The sequence below is a fragment of the Jaculus jaculus genome, chromosome 2 (assembly GCF_020740685.1).
Source record: "Jaculus jaculus isolate mJacJac1 chromosome 2, mJacJac1.mat.Y.cur, whole genome shotgun sequence".
Lineage (NCBI taxonomy): Eukaryota > Metazoa > Chordata > Mammalia > Rodentia > Dipodidae > Jaculus > Jaculus jaculus.
The window spans coordinates 122,247,757-122,268,784 of NC_059103.1; the positions used below are offsets into that span (position 1 = coordinate 122,247,757).

The 21,028-nt window shown below is 36.5% G+C and overlaps 1 protein-coding gene across 2 annotated transcripts in view; it reads right to left on the reverse strand.

Annotated features, from left to right (window-relative positions):
- Positions 1 to 1,067: 1,067 nt before the first annotated feature.
- Rb1cc1 (RB1 inducible coiled-coil 1) overlaps positions 1,068 to 21,028 on the reverse strand; it is a 75,229-nt gene continuing 55,268 nt past the window's right edge. Inside the window, exons 16-24 of one of the 2 annotated variants that reach the window (XM_004653365.2) lie at positions 16,563 to 16,728; positions 14,200 to 14,308; positions 13,873 to 14,113; positions 12,388 to 12,442; positions 11,371 to 11,418; positions 8,157 to 8,215; positions 5,750 to 5,877; positions 3,712 to 3,782; positions 1,068 to 2,872 (exon numbers count right to left, since the gene is read on the reverse strand). In XM_004653365.2, the coding sequence (XP_004653422.1) occupies positions 2,795 to 2,872; positions 3,712 to 3,782; positions 5,750 to 5,877; positions 8,157 to 8,215; positions 11,371 to 11,418; positions 12,388 to 12,442; positions 13,873 to 14,113; positions 14,200 to 14,308; positions 16,563 to 16,728 (955 nt within the window). In that variant the 3' untranslated portion in view covers positions 1,068 to 2,794. Of the gene's footprint in view, positions 2,873 to 3,711; positions 3,783 to 5,740; positions 5,878 to 8,156; positions 8,216 to 11,370; positions 11,419 to 12,387; positions 12,443 to 13,872; positions 14,114 to 14,199; positions 14,309 to 16,562; positions 16,729 to 21,028 lie in introns of both variants that reach the window. The other variant, XM_004653364.2, reaches the window with a different exon arrangement.

Sequence of the window (21,028 nt, forward strand, 5' to 3'; positions counted from 1 at the left end):
CGAGGTCAATGTCTGGTGTCTTTCTCAATAACTCTCCACCTTGTTTTGAGATAGGGCCTCTCATTGAAATGGGAGCTCACCAATTCAGCTAGTCTAGCTAGCCAGCACGCTCCAGTGATCCTCCTTCCCCCACCTCCACAGCCAGTACAGTTGTATGCCATCACACCACACTTCTTAACATGAGCTGAAATCTGGACTCAGGCCATCATATTTGCATGGCAAACATTTACTGACTGAGCCATCTCCCTAGCCCCTAGTTTTAAGGATTTGTTTATTTTCCTTGGTTATTTTCCCAAAGAAACAAACAGAAAAGTTTATATGAATGTTGCTTTGAATTTGGGATCCCCCTGCCTCAGCTTCTTGGGTACAGAGATTATACAAATGCATCACTTTGCACATTATACCAAATTGTCACTTTCAAAATAAAATCTATATAAGTTACTCATAAGGTTTTTATTCCTCTCCTTTCTCAATGGAATTTATGTTGCCCTGACTGGTATGGAATACAGCTGAATCCTCCTACTTCAGCCCTTAACACTACTGGGATTATAGGTATGTTCTAACACACCTGTATGGCTTGAATTAGATGTCTCCCCTATAAACTCATAGGGGTTGAATGCTTGGTCCCCAGCTGACGGCTGTTTGGGAATCGGGGCTTGTTGGAGGTATGTTGTTGGGGGTAGACTTCAATGGTTTATAAGTCCTGGCTTGCCAGTGTTAGTGGGTATACTCTCCTGCTGTTGGCCAGGAGGTGATGTCCAGCCTTGGCTCATGTCACCTTCCTTAGCATTATGGACCTTCTCAAATTTGGAAGCCAAAAATTAACCCTTTCGTCCTGCAAGCTGCTTTTGGTTGGTTTCTTTGTGCCAGCAATGAGAAGGTAACTGCAACAACCTGCTCCATATTTCTGTTTGTGCCTGACTGACTCCTTTATAAAATCATCTTTATGACAGCCAACATGGCTGAGTGACAACTGTATGTATGCAACTGCTCAAATCACTACATAAAAATGCCACTACTAGGTAGGTCCTATTATGAGACAAATGAAGACTCAGGTTTTATACAACTCATCTGAAATGCAACACTGAGCATTCTGGTTCTAAAGCTCAGTGTATTGTATTTTATTATCCAAGGCTAAGATTTCCATTTTTTCATTTTTCTTCTAATAAATTCATTTTAGTTTTATATTTCCTTTTGAAAAATATATGTAACATTGATGATGAATATAAAACAGTATAGAACAAATACTATCAAGCAACCATATTTAACATTAAAAATCAAAGCTAGTGATAAAGGAGAGTTTGAAATCATGAGGATGGCACAGAATTCCACAGCACAATGACCACACATTAAATTTAAAGGGCAACAATTAAGTAAAAATGACCTACCTAACAGATTCATTCAGACACAAGTAAATCTGTTTTTTCAAACACTATATATAGTCATTTGTTACATTTGTACTCTGCATAAAGATGTTATAGAAGGACTGAATAGAAACATATGAAATCATTTGTTCATTTATTCATTAATCTGTTGTCAAATTCAGTACTCTATACACTATGCTTATTCCATTGTATATTATTAGATTACATATTTATAAAAATATCCAACTTATTTTTATGAAGAAATTAAATATTTTCTGAAAAAGAATCATTTTGTTACTGCTCTCTAGCAACAACCTGAAAATTTCTCTTCCAAGTCAACTAACTTATTTAAATACCTTTACTCAATGACAACTTCTCTACTGGTTTACATAATTCTATTCTATATAACACTGTTTTACCCTGTTGCATAATATATAAAGAACACTTGTAATAAACATGTTTCTCTTTAATACAGAACAATTTTTCCACACTTCCAAGAAATCACTCGAATATATTAAAAATGTAACCTTCTTTAAAAGGCACACACATTTACACTTTCAAATCTTTATTATTTTAAAATTGTACAGGTCTTTACAATAGTTTATTATTTAAATGATGTCTAAATGGTTAATGTACAATGAATATCTTTTTCTGGAACTCAACCATGAATTACGATTTCATCAATATGATTATTCGCAACAGTCATAAGGTTTTGGGGAGGTTTGAGCTCTGCACTGGAAAATGCCAGAAAAGCAGACTTTTCCCTGTAGAACTCTGACAACTTATCTGTGGAACGTGCTTTTTAAAGTTCTGATTATTTATGGCTGATCTTAAAGTCAGACAAATTACAGGGTTTTTTGTTGTTGTTTTTGAGACATCAAAGGGCATTTAAAAAAATGAAGAAATTTGCTTTAGCAACCTACTGAGGCAAACTCAAAATTATGATTATCTGCATGCAATACCACTCCTCTTCAAATAGTTTGAGGAACTTATACATTATATAAAGAAGGTGTTAGAGTGCAAGTATTCTGATACTGAGTTCACAAAAGGACAGATGCTGGCAAGAATATTTAATCTCTAAGTTCAAGCTAATGTATATTCAACAGGCAATTCATATGGCTATTCATAAGCCACAATGCACAGGTTATGCCCTTTGAGAAAATGAACTAGTTTGGTCCACATTTCTAGTTATTTTGGTGAACAAAATGAAATGAAACAAAACAAAAAACCAAACCATTTTAATTCAGCCAAGGATTCTGATGAATTTATTGTTCCTAAAATGTAGCCAGTTAAAAAGTGAGTGATGTCCACCAATGAAGTAAACTGTCATGTTGATTCTGTATAAAAAAGATGGTAGGCTGTTTCTGGAGTGATGTGAGTACTGGAGGACAAATCAGAAAAACGACATATAAAGTAATTTTTTCCATGAGTTATACTTTCTTATTCCATGACACAGCTTTCACTCTGTAAAACTTTGTTCCCAAAGGAACTTTAAATCTGTTTTGTGCCTAAGAGGGAAAGAAAAAAGGAAATCAATTAATCAACTGTATGACTAAAATTATGCAGGTAAACTTCTATCTTGCTATTCACTGCGACAGCGTATTAGAGGTGTGGGGTAAAGTATCAAAGGATATACATGAGAATATATTGGATTATTAATACTCCTGGAGGACAAAAATTATAGCCACTGCTAGAGAACATTAACGTATCAGGGAGCCAGGAGGAGTACTCAGTACACTCACCAATTTTATAGCACTGAGTACTAATATTGCAATCAGATCTTTTCCTTTTATTGGTATAGTGTCTGGCTATGCATCTCTGGCGGGCTTGGACCTAACCTGGCCTCAGACATCTGTTTCCCAAAGACTGAGATTATAGGTGTGTGCCACTAAACCGTGCTTTTTGTTGTTTTGAACTAAGGACTTATTCTGTAGCTCTGCCTCTATCTCCACTTCCTGAATATTGCAGATACAGATATGAGCTACCATGTTTGGCTCATCTAATTCACTATTAGTCACCAAATACTTTATGCCATTTTTCTTCAGTGGGAGTGGAATATGAAAATAAGTATGAGACAATTCTATACACAGAATTCACTTTTACCACCAGTTATGTTTTTCTATACGAATATGAACAGAAACTTAACAATCAGAAACAAAATGCTATGGTTTTCCTTTATACATGATGGAGTGCTGGTAATTTATCTCTTCTAGCTACAGACAATGTATTTATAAAAGTGTTGGTTTAAACTCAATTTAATTCAAGTGAGAAAAAAGGCCAAACAGTACAAGTAGCAATTTCTATAGAACTAAATTCCTAGGTTTATATTACAGGGTGAAGTTTTTACCTTTTTGGCTTGACAGTATTCCTTTTCCATTACTTTTCCAAGTACCCAAGGTCTTCTAGATGCACCTGAAGCTAATGAATCAACCAGAACACTTTAGTTATTCATAAAAAAAACCACCAGGCCAAAACATTAATGAATTTCTCATGACTGAAAGAAAATGTAAGACTTTAAAAAAATTGCTTAAATCAATGAAATGCTTAATAATTTGCTAAAGCTGAACTGTGTTACTTTTCAACCAGCCAGATATGTGTTTTTTAATATTAGTTTACAAAGTATATACAGTTTAGGAAAGACTAGTAATCTAAGATCCATGAACAGATAACTCTAGGCTAGCTCAACATTGCCACCTACTGCAAGCACTAATAAAGATGAACTCCATTTCTCAAAGTGGAAAAAACTTTTAATGTTTTTGACAACTTCATATATATTTTATAATTTATTTCAACCATAGGCATTGTCCTGTTTGGGGCCCCCTCCCACTCCAGCTGAACCCAACTATTTCCCATTCTATTTTCATGTATTTGTGTGTGTGTGTGACTGAGTTTAATTAGGGTTGCATATATGAAGATAGGTGAGGGTATATTTACACCAGAGCCATTACACTGAAGAAAATTCCTCCCTCGGCTCTAGCCCATAGCTATTCAGGGAAAATATGTCTCACAAGTTCCTACTCTGTCCATGATGTAATAGTGATAGCTGATCTTGTGTAGATATTACAAAGCACTGATTTCTGAGGGGAGTATTTTAACAACAGGGGCAGGAATAGTACCTAGCTCATACCCATAACCACAGTGCCTCACACAACCCTGTGAACACTACTAGAACTCAGTCACCAACCAATAGTGGTTAAGTTGAAATTAAGTCTAGAAGTGGTGTTCTTCTGCAAGGGGAGATGGAAGATGAAAAGGATAGTCTTGTATCGTTCGTGCAATGGTAAGCGAAGAGGTAAATTCACCTGAACAATTGTATATATTTGCACATAAGAGATAGATAAGTAAGGGCAACATGTTATCAGCTGAATTTGGATAAATACATGGGTTTCTTTGACAAGAATTCTTTGTTTTTCTTGTTTTTTTGAGGTAAGGTCTCATTCTAGCCCCGGCCATCTCACAACTCTCTCTAGTCCCAGGCTAGCCTCAAACTGATAGTGATCTTCCTACCTCTGGCTCCCAGGTGCTGGGATGAAAGGCATATGCCGTGATGCTTGGCTTTGACAGGAATTTCTGTAACTTCTAAATAACTATTTTCAAATAAAGGTATGGCTCATGGACAGAGCACTTGAACAGTATATACAAGGCCTCAGGTTTGATCTCCAGGACTATAAAAATTAAAAACTCAGCTGGGCGTGGTAGCACACGCCTTAAATCCCAGCACTCAGGAGGCAGGAGGATCACTATGAGTTCGAGGCCACCCTGAGACTACATAGTGAATTCCAGGTCAGCCTGAGCCAGAGTGAGACCCTACCTCAAAAAAAACCAAAATAAATAAATAAATAACATAAAAACTCCAAAATTAAATAAAAAAGTTTAAACAAATGAGAAAACAAAATAACAAAAAAGCCACAATAGGAAGGGGAGGAAAGGAAGAAGATAAATGCCTGGTATGGCAACACATGTCTCATTTCCTTTTCCAAAAAATACTATGGAATATAATGAAAAACAAGATAGGAATGAGCATGATAAATAGAACAGAAAGGACATAATTTGAAGAACTTTTTCCTGGCCAACACTAGGAATAGCCTTCATGCATAAATGAGCATGAACTGGCTCTAGTAGGATGTATACATGAGAATTCTGACAGTTCTGCACTTATTAGGGCATGGGAATATTTAAATCCTTGTATATTTTGGTTATCTGACTTATTGAACAAAAGCATATTCAAATTGAATTATCAGTGAAATCCACAAAAATAATGTGGATAATGCCATTTTTATATTAAAAAAATTAAGCAGCGTTCCTTCCCAGTGATGTAGCTGGTATATATTCCCTCTATTCAAGATTAACATTTTAGAGCTGGATGTGACACTTACCGCCCTCACCTGGTTTGAGGTCCAGGGCAGGCAGAGACTCTGAATGCAGAAAATACAAAGTCGGACTAACAGTAAACAACACATAATTGTCATGCCGTTCATCTAGGATGATGAGTACCAAATCTCCCACCTGAAAACTAAGGAAAGGAAAGGAATGTTATTGTTCCAGCGTAATGAGTCTGTACTGAAAATTCAAGTATGCTGAGTCAGCCCTCTGTGTCTGTGGGTTTCATTCAATTCTGCATCCATAGCAGTTGGAACAAAAAGAGAACTGTACTGAAATATACATATATAACATTTTTCCTTGCCAATACTGCATACACAATGCATCATCACTTTATTTGCAAATCATTTATATTAGGCATTAAGACTAATCATTGACAGGAGGACACATTGGTAAATAAGAAGACTATGCCATTTAATTAAAGAAACCTGAACAGCCAAGGACTTTGGATACTGGACAGAGGTTACTGTAAACAATGCTTTTAGACACTGATGGACAATATTACTTTGCCTCAGGTATATAAAGTATTACTGGTTTGGCATTTACATAATATCCTTTTGTTTTCTACCTAGCTTCTCTAATGTAATTACATTATCTAATTTAAAAAATAAGCAAAAAACTGGGTTGGATGGAGGTAGGAAATGTCCTCTGTTACAGGATGCTTTTTTTTCCCCCCTTATCTTTCACTTCACACCAAGAAACATGAAACCAGAATGATATAATTCATCATCACAGTAGTGGTCTAAGAACTAGATCTTGTCTAATGAACTACATCATGTGCTTAAATAAGCCTGAATAAGTCTAGGTACTAGTGTGAAGGAGCAGACTGATAAAAACAGGCGCAACTGTCCACATGCAAACCTAAGTGATGTCTATCTCTTGATCCTTATTAGACCTGCCATGCTGGATATTAACAGGTCACAGAAATTCACCTCTGATTTCAGGGTGTCAGGATCATTTTGTATACTAGGTCCTCCAGCTGACAATGAGACAGGTCAGGTAGGAAGGCTGGCCTCACACATGTAATCTTCCTGCCTTTCCAGTGTTGTGATTATAAGCATGTGCTACAAAGCCTGGTTTAGGAAAGGATAGCAGGTTATTCATTAATTGATTATCCCCCAAATGTTTATTGACACAATGATATGGCAAGCATCCTCTGACACAAGTTAACACTGAAAGTGGAGGAGGGGGCTCTCTGCGACAGTTAAAGCTCACTAATTTGAAATACAGTTGGTAATGACAGATAATATCATGCCCTTTCAAATCACCTAGAGAACATAAAATTAATGAGATGTGATGAACAAATATCTGCAAAAGATGGCTAACACACATATTATAAATTCAATAGGGTATTTAAACATATTTAGCTTGGGCACTGGGCACTTTGACACAAGCTATAACACCAGTACTCAGAAAGCTAAGGTAGGAAGATGTCAAGTTCCAGGCTAGAATGGGATACAAAGTGTTAGGTGGGGACAGGCTCCAAAAATGGAGTCACCAAGGACAGCAGGAGGGCAGCAGACCTAAGGAAGTGGATTATCCACATTCCTCAAAAAACTGCCCAGCCATTATCCCTTCCTTGCCTAACAATGCCTCCAAGTCATGGATTCTTGCTCACTGTTCTGGTCTCACAACTTAGGTAGTTATGCTTTTCCTTTCCTCATCTTCGCCCACCTGAAGAGACCTATAAAGTCCACTATCTGGACACTCAGATTGGCTGTGCTCTTCTCTTGTGAGTCAGCCCTGGCAGCTTTTTTTTTTTTTTTTTTTTTTTTTCACCAATAAAAGCTTTCATCTTTGCCTCAGATGGTTCACTTGGTATTGGTCACTCCCAAACCTTATACAAAGGAAAATCCCACTTCAAAAAACCTAAATAAATAAATGAGGTTCAGTAATTTTTCCATGTGCCCTACCAGCTATTAAAGGCTATTATTTATGAGTGGCTAATGCTGCTTTTATTATCCCAGAGTTCATTAAATGTAAGTCTATAAACTATGGGGTAATTTGATCTAGGAGAATTATTATTCAACTGATTAACTTTAATGTGTCATGAATTTGTAGCAAATAGGTAAAATAAGGCACAAAAATGAGAAGCCACCAAACTAAGATCAGGATTTTTCTAACCTAAAATAAAAAGGACTAAGAACGCAAGTAATTTTCAATAAATGATACCAGTTGAAATGTTAGTAAGAGCCAAGAGTCAAAAGGGTTGCAAAGGCATTTGTGTGAATGGCAGTAATAATAGGAGTGACTAGAATATAATCTTAAATGCTCCAGAATAAGATTTAGGAAAACACTGCTTTCAATAAATTTCTACTACTATTGAGCAAAAGGACCTAAACAATTATTATGACACATTTTCATTAATTAACAGTGTGATTCAGTAGCCACAAAAAAAAAAAAAATACTTACTCTCTAATAGCTATCTTCTCAGAATGCCTTGAGGATACAGAAGACATGCTCTGAGACATCTGAAACAAGCAATGAACAATCCATGAGCTTTGTATATTTATGGTGAAAAATAGGGATAAGTGGGGTTTACACATTTAAATTTGTGGTCAGAGCTGAAGAGATGGCCTAATGGTTAAGGTGCTTGCCTGCAAAGTCTAAGGATCTGGGACCAATTCAAGCCAGATGCATAAGGCGGTACAAGCATCTGGAGTCCATTTGCAGTGGCTGGAGGCCCTCAGGTGCTCATTCTCTCTCTCAAAAAAATAATAATAAAATATTTAAAAAACTTTGTAGTCAAACTTCATCCCACATAGTTTCATTAGACAAATTTTTTACTTATCAAATTGGACTAGATTAAAAACTGATTTTAGAATTACATTTAATTTACATGACAGAGAAAGAGTCTCAAATGTCTTAAGTAGAATCGGAAATCTAGCACCTATCTAATTTTTAAAATCTTTCCTTCTGGATAAGCAACAAAATCAAATCAAACCCCCAAAATATACTTAAAAATACCTTACTAAAGATTTTAATAGTACTATAGCTAACATGGGGGAGAAGCATAAAGTTCTGAGAGCTAGGAACTTCCCTGCCTCCTGGAATCTTAAGGCATTCCTGCAATGCCTCCAATTAATCACTATTCTAAGAAAACAAAAACAATGAAAGATGTGGTGGCTACCTATTTTCTCTCCTAATGAAAGGTACTGTGATGGTACTTAATGGCTGTTTTGTACCTCCTGTACCTCAACTCTGACTATTCCATCCTAAGAGGCTTCAATCATTTATCACACCACATGGTGAACTAGGGCACAAATTTCAAGGTTTAAGACCTGAAAGAGGAAGCAGCCTACCTTGGTAGCCATGTTGGCTCATACGTATGTATAGTCCCAACACTTGGGAGGCCGAGGCCTAATGACTGCCAACAGTTCAAGGACACCTGGGCTACAAAGTTTGACCATCAAAGCAAGAAAGATCAGATTTGATAGCATATACTTATAATTTCTGTGAGGTAGGACGATAAGAGGTTTAAAGTCACCCTCAACTAGGTAATGAGAATAATACTAGCTACAAGAATATAGCTATCAGGCAGGAGAGATGGCTTAGTGGTTAAGCGCTTGCCTGTGAAACCTAAGGATCCCGGTTCGAGGCTCGATTTCCCAGGGCCCACGTTAGCCAGATGCACATGAAGGCGCAAGCGTCTGGAGTTCGTTTGCAGTGGATGGAGGCCCTGGCACGCCCATTCTCTGTCTTCTCTCCCTATCTGCCTCTTTCTCTCTCTGTCACTATCAAATAAATAAACAAAAAAAAAATTTTTTAAAAAGAATATAGCTGTCATGATAGCAAAAAAAAAAAAATCTGCCTATGGTTGTCCTAAGCAAAAGATCCAGGTGTGTCAATCAAGGACAGTATGGATTTCTTTGTTTATTAAATCTAATTCTGACGAGCTAAATTTCTTCCATTCCCTGCAAAAATGACCAGAAATACTCTAGGGTCTCAATTAAATGTTTAAGAAGAGAGAGAAGGGAAAATATCTGAACGCTTTTGGAAAATTAACAAAAATTGACATATCTTTCCACTAAAGACAAAAATTAATGATTAATTTTTAAAATTTTATTTATTGTGCTTTTTAAAATTTATCTATTTGAGAGTGGTATACAGAAACAGACAGGTAGTGCGGGAGAGAGAGAGAGAGAGAGAGAGAGAGAGAGAGAGAGAGAGAGAGAGAGAGAGAGAGAGCGCGCGCGCGCGCGCGCGCGAGAGCGAGAGCGAGAGTGAGAGTGAGAATGAATATGGGTGCACCAAGGCCTCCAGCCATTGCAAATGAACTCCAAATGTGTGTGCCTCCTTGTACATGTGTCCTGGGGAATCAAACCTGGGTTCTTTGGCTTTGCAGGCAAGCGCCTTAACACACTAAGCCATCTCTCTCCAGCCCTATTTAGTTTTTTGAGGTACGATCTCACTCTAGCCCAGGCTGACCTGAAATTCTCTCTATAGTCTCAGGGTGGCCTCAAACACACGATTCTCCTACCTCTGCCACTGGGAGTGTTGGGATTAAAGGCATGAGCTACCATGTACCATGTCCAGCTTGATTATTCATTTTTAACACCATGTTCATCTTTAGAGTTTTACAAGGCTCAAGTCTTTTCTAGTCTTACTATAAAGGTTTGAATTTAGAAAAAAATCATGTAAATATAGTTATGAAATATGCTTCTCATGTGAACACTTGATGTAGAAGTGTTGTGTGGCTCTTTGGATCTCGAAGGAAAATTCATACACTCATAAACATGTGGGATAGTAACTTAAAAATTAAGATGTTAGAAACAAAAATAACTTAGAATAAAATAATGGAGTTGGACGTTGTGGTGAATGCCTTTAATCCCAGCACTTAGGAAGCAGAGGTAGGATGATCACTGTGAGTTTGAGGCTAGCCTGAGACTGTAGAATGAGTTCTAGGTCAGCCCGAGCTAGAGTGAGATCCTGCGCTGAAACAAACAACAACAAAAAGACCAAATGAATAAATAAATAAATAAGACTTTTGAACCACAGTAACATAAGAAAACAAGGCAACAAAATAACTAAAATCTCTACCAAATAGGGTTTATATTCTCTTCAGGATACTAATATAATGCACATATGAGGTAACAATCTAGAACACGAAACTCTTCTTTAAAGCCTTTAATAAAAAGACAGAGGTCTGACATACCCCAGGCTCAACCTTCAACTCCTTGTGATGACCCAGAACTTAACCTTCTTTCCCCTACTGCCTAAATGCAATTGTGTGGCTATGGGATCCTGGGGATTGAATTAAGGGCATCTTGCATGCTAGACAGGCACTCTACACACTGAACTACTTGGTCATTTCATCCTTAATATTAACCAACACCTACTTGTTTTCATTTCAATAAAAATAGGGTATTCTATAGCCATAGGTGACAACTGTAACCTGACTTTATTAATGAGAGTCAGTAATTGCAATGACTAATATGGCTTAACTAACATTAGTACATTAGCTGAAAAATACATCCTTTATATGGAATATATTCATAATGAAATACAATAATGTTAAAATAAAAATGTCTTGAGGGGGGAGGGAGGGTATTACCATAGGATATTTTTTATAATCATGGAAAATGTTAATAAAAATTGTGAAAAAAAAAGTCTTGAAAGAACATACCAGTCTTTGATTTAACCGCTTATTTTCTTCTTCTTTCAACTGCAATGTCTAAAAGTGAAAACAAAGACCTGTGGTTTATCCTGGTACTGACTCAAATACTTCTACAAACAGGATCATCATCAAAATTCTTATCTTCAAACTAATGTATAGTTCTGGAAAGGTTACCAGTGATATCAATTTTCAGAAATCCTTCCCAATTGTTCTAATTACTTACTGTTTTAATGAGAATGAATACACTTTTAGACACATTTCCCTAAGCCAATTATTGTTGTCATTAGTTAATTTTGATTGTCACATTGAAGGATTTAGAAGCACCATGGAATCAAATCTCTAGGAATGTCTGTGAGGGTTAAATGAAAACTCACCCTAAATGTGAGTGGGACCATTTCATGGGCTGGGGTTCTGCACTGTACAAAAAGGAGAAAGGGAGCTGAGCATCAGTATTCACTGCTCTCTGCTTACTGAGTGTGAACTGAATGTGATCAGCTCTGCTTGAATCCCCTGTTGCAATGTCTAATCTACCTTCATCATCAAGACAGAGTAGAGCCTCCAGCTGTAAGTCCAAATCAACCCTTCCTCCTTAAGTTGCTTCTGGTCAGAACAATGGCAAAGTAACTAATACTTAGTATTAGCTATGTAATTTGTAAATATAATAAAGATGTGTGTCTATATCTGAAGACCTTACTAGTAAATCTCATTTAAGGAAGGAACCTATATTCACAACACACATCTAAAGTGATTCTGAGGTGATTAATCATCTAATTCCTTAATAACAAAGAATAACAAATATACTTGAATAAACTTGAATAATCTTGATTTTGGATCATTACTTATTTTAAGCTTGTACAGTTGTTCTACAGTGTATATAATTAAGCTTGTGGAAAGACCATGCTAAAATTTTCCAGGTCTAATTAATGAAACAGATCATTGAGAAATTCTGTATTCATAATAAAGTTTACCTAAATGCGTTTATAAAGTGAACATGTTAAACACAGTATTTCAAGGGAATTTACTTACTCGTTCTAAGAGCATTATCCTCTGTTTTTCTTCGGACAAAGTATGAATATTTTCTCTAAAAGTGAGAGCATAATTATTAATGCCACCTTAATAGTACCTGTTCTAGATACTTTTGTTTAATTTGGAATAACTCAGTTCCTATTTTCACATCAATTTCTATACACAAATATCTAGTTAGCCGGGTGTGGTGATGCACGCCTTTAATCCTAGCACTCAGGAGGTGGTGGTAGGAGGATCACTGAGAGTTCAAGGCCACCCTGAGACTATATAGTTAATTCCAGGTTAGCCTGGACCAAAGTGAAACCCTACCTAAAAAAAAAAAAAAAGAGCAGAGGAACCTGGCACGTATTCCGTTTACTCCCTTTTACCTGTATTGCTTTAAGTGTCTCTATCACAGCAATAGTCCTTACTATTTACATGCTAAAGGCAAAGGTGGGAGTTGGACTCAGAGTGTGGTAGCATCACAGTGTCCTCACTACCTCAAAAAACCAAAAAAAATATAATAATAATAATAATAATAATAATAATAATAATAAAAAAATCTATTGTTAGGATTCTCTGTATATTTTTACTAAAATTTTCAGATGTGTGAACCTTTTATTTGTTAATAGCAAAATGTTGAAAAGTTAAGATCTTATGGGCTGGAGAAATAGCTCATTCACTAAAGGTACTAGTTCCACAAGCCTGCCAACAGAAATTCACAACCCCAGGATCCTCATAAAGCTACCCACAAAACTAGTACTCACAATTGTAATCTCAATACACCTATAATTCCTTTCATTTTAAAATCCTTCTGAATTGCTTAAGTTTTCCTCCTTATTTACACCCATGTATCATTTTCTATCACATTATATTGGCCTTTCTCTACTACTTAAACTACCTCTTCTCTATGCAGAATGTATTTCTTGGATGTATTTTATGCCCTCATGAGGTTTTGATTGGTTTCACTCTGCATTTATGTTGGTCCTTTACATTCTCTTTCTTGAATTTTTTAGTCTCATGTATCCCAGGCTGGTCTTGCTGAGTGGCTGAAGGTATCTTGAACTTTTGATTCTTCCAACCCAAATGCTGGAATTATAGGTGAGTGCCAGCATGCCCAGTTTATTTTGCTGAAGAGCTCTATCCCAGCTCTTGTCATTTATGTTTTGTAATTATCATGTTCTCCTACCATGCTTATGACCTGCCATTTTGAATTACACTTTTATATGAGCCATGGACAGTTAAAAATATTTCCTTTCTTCAGCATCTTCTAATTCACAGAATGAAATTACTGATTTCTATTTTTTAATTTTGAGACAAGAGTCTTACTTAAGTTGCCCAGAATAGCCTTGACTTCATTCTGTAGCCTAAGCGGGCCGTTAGTTTGTGATCTTCCTTCTTACTTGTCTTCAGAAGCTGGAATTTCATCTCTATGCCACCAGGCCTGATTAGGCACCATTGACATTAAAAGGCTTAATGATCTCAATGAAAAACAGACATACTTACTGGACAGACATCATGCTTGTCTCCATTGCCGAATCCACTCTTCCTTCATCTGCTGTTTCTATGGCTGATCGATCTGTTTCAACTGGGAGTTCAGGCGCACAAGCTCCATAAAGCTCTGGGGCTGCAACTATAGGTGGTGAAGGAATAAAACTGCTACTACGCAGTTTACTGACTTCCTCTTCAAGCCTTTTCTTTTCCTCAAGCAAACGAGCTCGATCTTCAGAAAGTGACTCTATCAAATCTAAAAGCCCCACAAACTGAAATAAGCAAAACTTTCACATCAATACTTTTATCCTCAATAGTAACAAATTACAAAATTGTACTAACCTTTATCCCGTTCTTGTTGCTGCATTGTGCTTTTTAACTTATCACTAAGATCATTTATTATGTTTTCTTTTCTCATTTTCTCTCTTGTTAAAACAGTGTTAAAATTGGTCTGAAACAACAAAGGAACTATTCAAATTATCTGTATAAGCTGAGAAAATAAGCTTACAAATACTCTTTTCTGTGGTACAGTTATATTTGGAGATGATGCACACATGATTACTTTTAAGTAAAAACAGTATGTACACCAGTAAAAGCTACATATTTTCTTGGCTACAATCTAATATTTTGTAAACGAATTTTATGTCTGTATCTTGTCAAAGGAAAGGCATTTGCAAATGATTTTAAATTTTGTGACAAGAAGCAAAATATTCAGCACTTTCAAGAAGACTGTTACACATATAACTATTTCTCTGAGTAATTTTACTTCTGAAAAGGCCTTTTGTCTTCAGCCAGCCCTTAAAATATAAGCACGCAAGAAGTAACTCTATTCTGTTTCTCTGTTTATTTGGATACCTCTAACGGCCACTGGATCTCTAGACTCTCACCAACATTTTTTCATGACAGACAGAGCAAGCCCAAAAGAGAAAAAATTAGCAAGGCAGGTTCTATAACCACCACAATCGAACTCCAGATGAGTACACTACCTTGTGTGCATGCATGACCTTGTGAGTTTGGCTTACGTGGTTTATGGGGAGTTGAACCTGGTCCTTAGGCTTTGCAGGCAAGTGCCTTAACTGCTAAGTCATCTCTCCAGCCTGTTCACCAACTACTATGCATTTTAATTCCATGAAGCTCATATAATCAGGAGGGATCTCATGAAGCCACTAGCAATTTTAATTGCAACAACCTTATGAAGGAGACTGAATTTATTAAAACCTGCATTTGTAGGCCAGGCGTGGTGGTGCATGCCTTTAATCCCAGCACTTGGGAGGTAGAGGTAGGACGACTGCCGTGAGTTTAAGGCCACCCTGAGACTACATAGTGAAGTCCAGGTCAGCCTAAAATAGAGCAAGACCCTACCTCGAAAAACCAAAAAAGCAAACAGCAGCAGCAGCAGCAGCACCACCAACAACAACAAAAAAAACCCTTGCATTTGTAAAATTTCATTAAGATTTTTGTGAGGCATAAAAGATGCATGACAAAATTATCTACACTTATTTGTTCCATCTGTCCAGCATTTCCAATCCTAAAACTCAGAAGTTCATGAGTTCTAGAAAAATGCATGAGGGAACAAGTAGAATTAAGCAGAATATAATTTGGTATTTTTAGATGAAAATCTTCCATTAAATATTAAATTCATTAAATACAATTTTAAACCAGTAAGAATATTAGAAGAGCCCTCCAGAAAAACAGTAATTATAAAGTTTTGTATTAAGATTGTTCTGTATCTATTTGTGCATTTACTTATAGAAAATTAGTGCATGTAAAATCACATTAATTACTCTCCTTCATGATCTTTGCTGTTTCTGTTATATGAAATGTATTTTAGGATGATTATCACAATTTATAATAAGCATATTAGTAAAAAAAAAAAAAGAAAAAAAACTAGTTAAGAACCAAATGAGCCTAATTCAGAAGTCACCAATATAAAGTTAAGTTATATGACTAGTTGGTAGAAATTCTAATGAAAACTGGAATATACCTTGGACATTATCTCTCTTATCTTCCTTTGACAAACAGTACATGTTAAATTATGAGGAACTCAGATAAGCTGTCAGTCTTACACCTTTGGTTTTAAGTAGTTCATTCGTCCCCTAATTCATTATGAATCAGAAATTGAATGTGTCGATAAAAGACCATAGAGAGAATTTAAGAGAAAAAAAGATGAATTATATGTAGATCCTACAAGTTCAAATTCTCAACAACAAAGATGTGATTTCTTCATTAGCTGGTAATTCTTATATATAGCTGGTGACTAGCATCTTTACTGTACATTTTAAAAAATATTTATTTATTTAAGAGAGATCAAGAGGCAGATAGAAAGAATGGGCCTCCAGCCACTGAAAACAAACTCCAGATGCAAGTTACCATGTATATCTGGCTTATGTGGGTACTGGGGAATTGAACCTGGGTCCTCAGGCTTGGAAGGCAAGTACCTTAACCACTAAGCCATTTTTTCCAGCCTCACTCAATTTGTTGACTTGTCATATGACAAATTGCTTTTCTTTATAAAAATATCCTATAAGACTATAAAAAACATATTAACAGGGTCATTGGGGGTAATCACATCTAAGATAAAACCAACCCTTGGCTACATTTTATTATATGTGCTACTAAAGTGAGTACAGGCTACATTTCAAGAGCTTAGCATTTATCTCTACCTTCTTCAGTTTCAAATAAATGAAATGGGAATAAAGACATACCTGCTGTTCAGCAATCAAAGATGTTCGAACATTTTGCATTTCTTCATTCTTTCTTTTTTCTTGCTCTTCAAGTTGTTCTAGAAACTTAGCTTTTTCTTCCTGAAGTTTTTCTTGAAGTTCTGCAACTAAACTTGAGGAATCTTCTCTGGCAGACTCAAAGGTAGAACTTAAAAATTGAATATAAATCTATTATTAGATTAAAAAAAATACTCCAGATACAAACACAAATATTTCAAGGCAATGAGTTAGGTTAGTCATCTTCCAGAATCGCAAGGGTAAAAGTTTTAACTATGTGAATCCTCTGAATCATAAAAATAAGTTTAATTAAAATTATATGCTGTTTGGCACTAACATGGGTTGATTATACTAGATAAATTCAACATAGTTTGCTGTTCATATTGGCATACGTAAGAAAATACTTTTCTCAAGTCAGCTTCAAACCAAGGAAGAAATATACACCTGAACATTTATGTTAAAAAGTTTTTGAGGTTTACAGTGGTGGCACATGGCTTTAATCCCAGCACTTGGGAGGCAGAGGTAGGATGATGGCCATGAGTTCAAGGCCAGCCTGAGAACAGGCAGTGAATTCCAGGTTGGCCTGAGTAAGAGGGGGAGGGGAGTTTTAATTTCCATATAACAAATATTTTGACTCGTTTTGCTATGAAATGAAGAAATAACATACAGCTACAACTGAACCTCTTACACAGAGAAAATTTTATTCAAAATTTGCTAATCTGTTAAAAGTTGCTGACAAAGCATCACAGACAAGGGCAAAATTTAAGGAGCAAAAAGGTAATGGCAAAAATATCTCAGTGGTACATGAAGGCACTCCATGGTAGAACACCTGAGATCAAATCTGTGTATCCCAGGTAAATTAAAAATCTAACCAAGAAGGGGGGCTGGAGAGATGGCTTAGCGGTTAAGCGCTTGCCTGTGAAGCCTAAGGACCCCGGTTCGAGGCTCGGTTCCCCAGGTCCCACGTTAGCCAGATGCACAAGGGGGCGCACGCATCTGGAGTTCGTTTGCAGAGGCTGGAAGCCCTGGCGCGCCCATTCTCGCTCTCTCCCTCTATCTGTCTTTCTGTCTCTGTTGCTCTCAAATAAATAAATAAAAAAAAATTAAAAAAAAAAATCTAACCAAGAAGGAATTGGCAACCACAGGATACTTCATTTGACCAAGAAACAGTGTATATGGGGGAAGGTATACAGGGGCACAGACACAATGCAGTGGGACTAAATACAGAAAGTACAGCAAGCATTATGCTCAATCAGGACTATTTATTGGTATGGCTCTAGTGACAAGATTCCACATTTGTTACTGGCTATTATACTTTACTAAATTGGCTGCCTTAATCCTGTACCACATAGCCAATATCAAATGAAAATTAGATTGCAGGATGGGATACTCTAATGATTTAGCCCATCTACCTATTTTAGTAATTGAAGTCTTACTGGAACATGACCAAAATCATTCATTTTTCCTGTGTCACTGTTCTCCTTATAATATTATAATTGAGTAATGTGAATAAAAAACACCTGGCCTAGACTATACTATTCATACATCGAACCTTTACCAAAGGATTACAAAATCATTCTATATCCCCAAAATTTTCAGAAAGGCAATTATTTCTTCCCCCTCCCAGAATATCCTTGAGATGGTAAAAGTTATTAAGTTAATAGTAATATTTCATCCTTGACTCCATATTTTAATATTCTGTATGAAAAAATGGAAAGTACCTATAAATCCTCTGGCCATGAATCAATGTTTGTGTGCAATGTGTGTCACATGGAAAACATCTGACATAAATGTTTTGGATATGTGCTGATCTAAATGTATTTCAAGCATGCCAACGTTTAGAAGATAAATAAGTTTAACTCAGTGAACTAGTGTTTTGCAAATTCATGGTGCTTACAAAACCATGCATGGATGACTTATCTATTTAAAGTATAAGACACATCAGTGTGTATCAAAAGGTTACAAAAAGAACATTTACAGTTTCAAATTCCACAATGAAACTATGCTTAACACATGGAAGCATGCGTATTCAGTCTCAACTGTCTAAAAAGAATATTCCCAAGTATCTGAAGACTATTTAAATATTCCTTTTAAATTGTATCATTATTATATTATAATTTAATGTATTTCTATCAAAATACATTGCTGTATGTTGGACATGTGATATATACACCTTGTAATCTAAATCTAAATCTAAATCTAATTTGGGAGGCTGAGACAGTAGGATCATTAGTTCAGCAGGGATTACAAAAGGTGACCCCTGGCTTAGCGGTTAAGTGCTTGCCTATGAAGCCTAAGGACTGTTGTTCAAGGCTCTATTCCTCAGGACCCATATTAGCCAGATGCACAAGGGGGTGCATGCATCTGGAGTTTGTGGCTGGAGGCCCTGGAGCACCCATTCTCTCTCTCTCTCTCTCTCTCTCTCTCTCTCTTTCTCTGTCTGTTGCACTCAAATAAATATATGAAAATAAACAAAAGGAGACCTTGTATAAACTTAAAAAAAGTATTGTGTTGCAGGTACCATCTCATTGCTAGACAAACACATAACCAGGAGCAGCTTGGAAGAGGAAAGAGTTTGTTTTAGGCTTATAAAATCGAGTGGAGACACCATCAATGACAGAAGAAACAGGCTCACATTCATAGATCCAAGCCAAGAGATACCATCAAAATTACCCCAATCACTTTCTACACAGCTAGTAGGATTGGACTCAAGATCTGTACCCTAGTAAACACTTCCTCTTTCCCAGCAGCCATCCTATCATTGGAGACTCAAGTTGTAAGCTCAATCTTAATTAAAAAACAACAACAACAACAAAAAAAACCATACCTCAGTCAGGCTAGGATCTAGGTTCAATTCCCCTATACCCATGTGGTGACACATGGATTCTGGTGTTCATCTGTATTGGCTAGAGGTCTCTCTCTCTCTCTCTCTCTCTCTCTCTCTCTATATATATATATATATATATATATATATATATATATATATATGTATATCTGTATGTATGTGTGTGTGTGTGTGTATACACACACACATCTTTTTGTCTCTCTCTATACACACACACACACACACACACACACACACACGTCTTTTTGTCTCTCTCTTTTTCACTCACTCAAATAAATAAATCAAAAGTACTTAAAAGAAAAAAAGCCTGAGTCTATGGGGTCACATATTCAAACCACAACATACTGTTACAGGGTGAATGTGGTAGCCAACAGGCCAATCCATTCATAATGAGATTTGCAAATATATGAAGAAAACTCTTTGCATTTTGAAAAAAGATTTCTAAAAATATGTTAGGCATAGTGGCTGACATAGGTAGATTTTAATTTTGAGATTAGCCTGGGCTATACAGCCAAGACTCAAAGAAAATATATATTTTTTACTTATGCTAACATATAATAGAACTTTAATAATATCTTTTTATAATTGAAATTTTTGGCATAGATAATATTGACAGATATAATACACATAAACAAATCACATTCAAGCCCAATTTTTATGACAGTAAAAGGATATTAGGACCAGAGAAATACACAAAACTAGTAATGGCATGACTGGTACCATAAAATATTCCTATTGATTACCTATTTAAAAGATACAATCCTTACCAATGTGAGAAACAGTATGGGCAGAAGTAGCCTATAGTGGGAGGAGAAACCCTAATCCTAAAACCATGGGCTCTTGATAGTACATGTCGGTGCCACAAGTGGATTAGTCCCCATAGTGAACTGTTGGACTGGGAGGCCCATGAGGGCCCCCAAAACACTGCCAAAGGACTTGATTACCCACCAGATCCAAATAGTAAGACCAGAAAGCCAAGTACCGCATGTTCTCTCTCATATGTAGAGCCTAGCTACAAAGGTATGTGAGTTGTAATAAAACTCAGTAGCAAACTGAGTGTGGTGGTGGACGCCTTTAATCCCAACACTGGGGAGGCAGAGGTAGGAGGACTGCCATGAGCTCAAGGCCACCTGAGACTATATAGTGAATTCCAGGTCAGCCTAGGCCAGCGAGACTCTACCTTGAAAAACCAAAATAAATAAATACGTAAAACTCAGTAGAAGAGGACAGTAATCTAGAAAGGGGTTACGAGGGAGGAGGGGGGAGAATTTAAGGGGATGGTATTGTGCATATATAAGTATGGGAACAGATTACTAGGGCTGACAAGGCCTCACTGAGGTCACAGAAAGGAGATTGGGTAAAGAAAGAGTGAGGGGAAGGTTAATCAAAATCTAAGAGGGAATGAATAAGTCATATGGAAATCTACTTTTTTGGACAAGGGCACACCCAGAAGCCATAGATTGTTACTAGAAAATTTTCAGTGTCAGGGATGGGATACCTTCGAATGAGTTGTTGGCCAGGGAGGTCCCTGAAGCCATCCAAACATTACATGCCACTGTCAAGGTTCTTGGTTTCCCACCAGGACACTATAAGCCTAAGTTTCACT